General features: G+C 46.3%; 1 protein-coding gene across 1 annotated transcript; it reads right to left on the bottom strand.

The window, feature by feature from the left end:
• Positions 1 to 107: 107 nt before the first annotated feature.
• THAP1 (THAP domain containing 1) lies at positions 108 to 5,877 on the bottom strand. The gene is made up of 3 exons (XM_080573038.1): positions 5,648 to 5,877; positions 5,266 to 5,461; positions 108 to 2,191 (listed from the first exon to the last, which is right to left on the bottom strand). Exons 1-3 carry the CDS (start codon positions 5,716 to 5,718, stop codon positions 1,724 to 1,726), a joined length of 735 nt encoding a protein of 244 aa, XP_080429164.1. The 5' UTR covers positions 5,719 to 5,877; the 3' UTR covers positions 108 to 1,723.
• Between the last annotated feature and the right edge of the window lie 440 nt (positions 5,878 to 6,317).

Here is a 6,317-nt window from a genome sequence, read left to right as displayed (position 1 = left end):
AATAAACAATCAGCATCTAAACAAGGAAACTGCTCTATAAAAAGATACAAAATGTATAGATAGATTTGGCAAAGTCCTGGGAAAAGAGGAGAGAGAGCAGTTAAAAATCTAACACACCATTTGCTTTTTATTTTTAATCAGGAATAATAAATGTACACAAAAGGATGCATCAGCAATTTTTGTTCATTTTAAGTATATGAAATGCCAGGGAAAGTAGATACACAGCATGAGTGAGGTCAGAAGTATCAAGACTGGTTCTAAACATTTCAAAATGTCATGCTAACAGAATATTAAGGGAAGTTTTTAAAGCCATCATGAACAGGGCTTGATTAACACCAGAGCTAGATTTCACACTACACACAGGTTTGACATGGATGGAGAAAAGTCATTCTCCTCATGTCTATTATGTCAGGGAATTTCAGCTGTGAAGGCTACAATAATGTTAGCATGATGTCATTCGCCGATTTTGAATGAGTTTGTTGACTAAACAAATTATTGGACAGTAAGTGCAAACTGCTGCACCGAATGTTTCTTAATAAGGCTGAAGGAGAGGCAGCAGCATTTGAGATATTAAAAACCAGTCTAGCACCAAGCAACTCTCGAAGTCTAATTCCGTATCTGCCCAGATGCCTTTTGGGGAAGGAAAAAAAAAAAAAGTAAGAAAGAAAAAGAAGGAGAAAAAGAAAACTAGAGTATGCTGTAATTAGAGCAGAAAGAGTCCAGCACCCCAGACAAGGAAAAACAAATTTCTTCATTTCATGAAGCTACAAACGTATTTGAGATGCAAGCTAAGACCAAAAATTTCAAAGACGAGGACAACATTCCACCCGTGACAGTGCTTATGGGAGTGGCATACTCCAGCATGCTGGGGACGACTGTGTATTGTTAGGGCACTTTTGAAAAGCAGTCACCCTAAACAGTATACCGCCTTCCTGATCCTGCCAGCAATCTGGTAATATGCACGTTCAGTGCAGTACTGTGTTTCAGCAGGGCTTTTAAGTACCCTCAGAACAAAATCCTCTACAGCTCCAGTTAGCTACACTAAGGAAATATCCCCTTCTCTCTCTCTCATACACGCGTTGGTATATGCTACTCCAAAAGAAAAGGCTCATTTACAAACCTCACCAAAAGGGATCCAGGAATTAGACTTTTTGCAGTGCTTTGAAGGCATAACAAGCTGAGGTTGGAAGTTTCCCAGGCTGAAATATGTAACTTATCTTTTTCTACGCAAGGCAGTACTTGCAGGTATTCTTAGCTGGCCTAATTCCACTCCTTCTGAAACCAAAGAAAACTACTTCCTTGGGATCACCTAAGCCAATATTAAATGCCTTGACAACGTTTTACACCAAGTGTACGACAACCTCAACTTCACTCTCAGCCAGATTCAGTTCCTATTCCGTGTAAGCATAAGACAGCCGTTGTTAGAAAAAAAATAAAAATTGTACAGATTTTAAGTGCATTTTAACCCTGCATCCTTTCCTTTTGTAAAGCAATTCAGATTTCATAAACTAAATGCACATTCTAATTCTGAGATGCTTGCATTTTCCGTATATTAAAAACATATCGAACTGAAGTGAAAACGAAGAAAAATATGCGGTGTCCTTTGCATGACAGCTTATTTACTGGTTTAGAATTCTGGAGAGTTTCACACAGAATTAGAGAGCATTTAGTTTTTAAACTAAATGTCTTGGCCTAGCAAAGTGGAAGCTGATGTTCATGACTGTTAGGCAGGTACTTCTACAACTTCAAAATAGTCATTGGGCAGAATCACATAGCCCTTTCCTGACAGTATGTCTTTTTCCTTCTGAAACTGAACAATCTCCCTCAGTTTTTCAATTTGTCTTTCCTGACGCCGGCATCGCTGTTGCGCAGTCTTGAGCTTCTTTCGCAGCTTTTCAACTTGTTCCTCCAGCTGCTGAATTCTTTTTCGCTGATGAACTGTATCCTCTACGGTATAGTTGTGATCACAAAAAACTGCAAGATTGCTAGGGGTCTGGAGAGGAGGCATCAATAATCCAATACTTGGATCTACAAATCTGGCATCTATTTGAGCTAAATGGAAAGATGGAGTTGATGGAGAGGGCAGTAGCACAGGAGCTGCTGGTGGTGGTGGCGGCGGTGGCGGCGGCGGAGGTGGCGGTGGTGGTGGAGGCGGTAGTGGATCTTCTGGCTGTTCTGGAAATTCTTCAGCCTAAAAAAAAAAAAAGTACATTTGTATGCTTAACATTGTTTACAACACAATTCCATTACTACTGCTCCAGTATAATATCAACAACCATGACTAAAGTTAACGATAAAAACTACAAAGCCTACATTTTCAAAACTGGCCAACAGTTCCAGGCCCATTGTTGTATAGCTTCTGAACTGGAGGCGTTTTAAGCAGCACAGTTTCCAACGCTCTTTGAAACTCAAGTCCTTGATGTCTCAAACAAATCAGAAACTGGAGAACCTACAAATCACCATCACTTTTGAAGACTTAGCTCAAATACAGATCCAGGATTAGCTGAGAATGCAGGATGCAGTTCCATGAAATGGAGCTCAGCTGACCTGGTAACTCATCACGGCCATCCCACTCCCCTTCGTCCCTCCTTCTTTCTACTGCATCTTACCATAATATACTTTGAACTCGCCTGTTAATTTAGACAGGAACAGAGCAGAAGCGGATAACATTCTGTTGAAGTAAAATAAGAATTATCTCACTGAGGGAGGTCAATAAGCTGGCAGGGCAGAGAAGGTTGACACAGCAAGACCTGCCTTTTAACACCTGGAGAAGGCTGTGTCGCTGTTCTGGTACTGCAGCACGTGGGCTTGGTTTCAAGAGACATAATGAGCCAAAACAAACAGCTCTTCAACCAAAGCAGCTCTCACAGCTCTGCTATTTACCCTTTGCTAAAACAGGCGTTTGCTAAGATGACAGAAAGCTACTCACTCTCCCACCATCGCTACAGGAAAGCTCCGTCCTTTACTACAGTCAGAGCCATGCAATGAGAGGTATGGGCTACACCTGAGCTGGAATACAGGAGGAGGGAGAGTAGGAGCCTGGCTGGCAGACTGGACAGAGGAGGGAGAAGCCCAGCTCTCCCTCCTGGCAGCAGCAGAACAGCAGATGAGCTCAACCCCACAGGAAACTGCAGTCTTTATCGTGCTGCTCTTGATAGGCTTGGCACACTCGCATGGTTCATGACAACACAGACCTCTCACCGCTTGAACAGAGCAGAGAAATCAGATTCTTTCTGCACCAAAGGAACATATTTTAATTCAGAAATGCTTCCGTGCACACAATGATTAAAAAAGAACTGCTTAAACAGAACAGCTTGAATATTACTGGTCAAAAAAAAAAAAAACTAAGAAGTTCTCAGTGAAAGAGGCACCGAAACCAATTTTGTAACTACCTATCTCCAACAATATTACTACAAGTAAAAGCACAAAGACCAAAGGCATTTGCAGTGTTGATTAGTTGATTATTAGAGCCACTGTCCATCCCCTCATCAGACTGTGAGATCCACGTCATTAAGTTCCTTGACTTAATATAAAAAACAGCACTTGATAGGGGGGCTAGGCAGAGCAAATATAATTCTGGTACAAACTACATACAGCACGTGGCAGAAAGGAACTGAGAAGGCAGTTTTGCATTTGGTATTGAAGGGAAGTTTCATTAGTGCTCAGGTATTACTGATCACTTTAAAGTACAAAACCAGCCAACTACCAGTTTCATTTCTCAACTAAAAGAAATCGCTGCTACCGGTGTGCCTAATTCACATATGCATATTCTAAGAAGCTTGACCCTGTCAACAATCACTCTCAAACTTCTCTGCTAAGAAAATTACAGGTCAAACACATAATATGCAGAGAGAAATTCACCCCTGTTGGAAGCACAAACAAAAAAATCGCATTGTTGCCAGACAGCTGAATTCACAGAGGCATTTATCTACAGTTCATACAGCACATGCTATCTTTATAAATATGTCATCATTGTCACAACATACAGCAAAGAACTGATCACTCACATCACTGACATGTCACAAGTGAATTACAATCAGTTCTCATAGCCAATAAACGGTTCTTCAAAGAAAAAAAAAAAGTATAGAAAGTATTTCAAACTTCATAATGAAAAAGATAAAAAGTTGTATTTCAAAACCAGTGTGAACTCAACAACCAAAGCACAGCTAACACTAGTAGTATCCTTCTCTGATATTACCCAATGTCTTGAAGGGAAGTGACGGGTCATTGAAAGTTGCTGTGAGACAAATAGAAATCGCACTAAATCGCTCTCCACAATCAAAAGGCATCCTTTCATGTTTTTGTAGAGCCAGACACCATAATGAAATGGAGAATGCAGCTCACCATTAACCCTGGTGCACTGATGGCATTTTCGTAGATTACCCTGTATACCCATTCTTCAGCTTTCAGACTGCAAGAAGCTTTGCAAACAACTTCAAGTGACAGAGAGAACATGTCATTCAGATCATGGGGAAGAGAAATCCAACAAAACTTTAGTGCAATTGTATGTACGTGGAACTTGTCTGTCTGTCTATATACCTTGCGCTTATGTTCTCTTGCCTATTTTTCCACTTGTCATTTTCCAAATACGCTCCCTTTTCATTTCTGCAATAAATCCAATGTTACATACAAAAAACAACAACAATAACAACAAATCAAATAAGCACAGTCCCAGTTTTTATTTGTGCAGTTCATCCCTTCACAGTCTTTCAGCCCTAGACCTATCATGTCCATTCTTTCCTTCCTCTACCGCAGAGTGGGAAGAAATCTGCTACTTGGTATCCTTTACAGGAATCAGAAATCAATCTTGTAGCTCTCACCTTGCGGTTATTACGTCTGCAAGGAAGAACTAATAACTGATCTGCAGTTACGGCCAACTGCTTCAGTAGCAGTACATCTCACAGAAGAGTATCACTGGAAGTCTGGGGACAGAAGTTGAGGGTCCAGCCTGCCTTACGAGAATAAGGTAATGGTTAAGGTAAGACAGAGCTGGTGTCAGGATAGACAGATCCCAGGTGCCGCTGCTGTTTTGCTGCTCTGATAACTTACTGCTTTAACTCTTTTAAACCAGAGGGGAGAGCCCTTTAGAGGGTGGCTAGGTTTCTGAATGACAGTCCATCAAGTCTTTAAGGTTATCGGCAGCCAGCATCAGAGAGCAAAGCGCAGCTTACAGGTATCACTGAGGGCTCTGTAAGGCTCCCAGCACACTGCAAACACAGCCAAACAACTTCACTTTGCAAAAGCTCCGGAGCGCCTCGGCTTTACCTTTTCATTGGGCTCGGTGTAGCAGAATATCGTGGGCACCGCGTTCTCCTTCAGCAGCTTGTTGTTGCACTCCCTCTTGAAGCAGTCGGGCGTGAAGTGCTCGGAGCAGATGCTGCTGTACTTGGTGGGCTTGAAGTTCTTCCTCTTCACGGCCGCCTCCCACTTCTTGCACAGGTCGGGCCTCGTCAGGGGGAACCTGAGGGCGGTCGAGGGGCGCGCTCAGCCTCCCTCAGGGCACCCCCGCTCCATTTTCTGTCACGGCTCCCACCACCCTCCCCCCCCCACCACCAACGGCCGCCGGCGACCGTTGCGCCGCGCCCCTCCCCTCAGGCGCGTCAGGAGGCCCCGCCCCGCCCCGCCCCGCCCCGCCCGCGCTCCTCACTTGTGGAAGGAGATGGGCTTCTCTTTGTCGTATCGGTTCCGGCAGCGGTAGGCGGAACACGACTGCACCATCCTGCCGCCGCCGCCCCGCCGCCGGGCGAGGAGGGGCTCGCAGCCGCCGACAATTCACCGCCGCGCCGCCATCCTCGCCCTGCCCCCGCCCCCCTCCCCCCCCCCCGCCGGTGACCCTCCGAGAGGGACAGCGACGGGACTCGGCCTCTCCCGACTCCAAGATGGCGGCCCCAGCTTCAGCGCAACTCTCGCGGTGGCTCCGCGCGCCGCCCTCGCCCATTGGCGGCGCACCGCGGTGGGGCGGGGCCTGGCCGGCGGGGCCTCCAATCGGGGGGCTGCGCCCGTGCGAGCGCCAGGCGAGGCCCCGCCCCCCTCCCCACCCTCAGCACCACCCCCCACTTTCCCCTCACACGGCGGCCGGCCGCCGCGTCTGGGAAGCGGCGGGCGGGGAGCGATAGGGACGGGGATAGGGACCGGGATAGGGACGGGCATAGGGACCGGGACCGGGACCGGGATAGGGACCGGGACTGGATAAGGACGGGGCCGTGAGGCTTCCCCTGCGGGTCCGGGATCCGTCCGTGGCTGCCAGGGGCTTCCCGGCTGCTCGAAGTCACGCAAGGCACCACCAGGCGGCCTGCCTCGCTGCAAAAATATATATA

The sequence above is a fragment of the Anser brachyrhynchus genome, assembly GCF_964034855.1.
Source record: "Anser brachyrhynchus genome assembly, chromosome: Z".
Classification (NCBI taxonomy): Eukaryota; Metazoa; Chordata; class Aves; order Anseriformes; family Anatidae; genus Anser; species Anser brachyrhynchus.
The sequence above is the reverse complement of the archived record's forward strand: the minus strand, read 5'-3'. Positions and strand labels throughout refer to the sequence as shown.

Excerpts from the sequence above, each read along its gene's own strand:
- THAP1 (XM_080573038.1), bottom strand. The coding sequence starts at position 5,718 with ATGGTGCAGTCGTGTTCCGCCTACCGCTGCCGGAACCGATACGACAAA. Across the intron at positions 5,462-5,647 it reads AAGCCCATCTCCTTCCACAA|GTTCCCCCTGACGAGGCCCG; the intron begins GTGAGGAGCGCG and ends GACCGCCCTCAG. Across the intron at positions 2,192-5,265 it reads ACACCGAGCCCAATGAAAAG|GCTGAAGAATTTCCAGAACA; the intron begins GTAAAGCCGAGG and ends TTTTTTTTTTAG.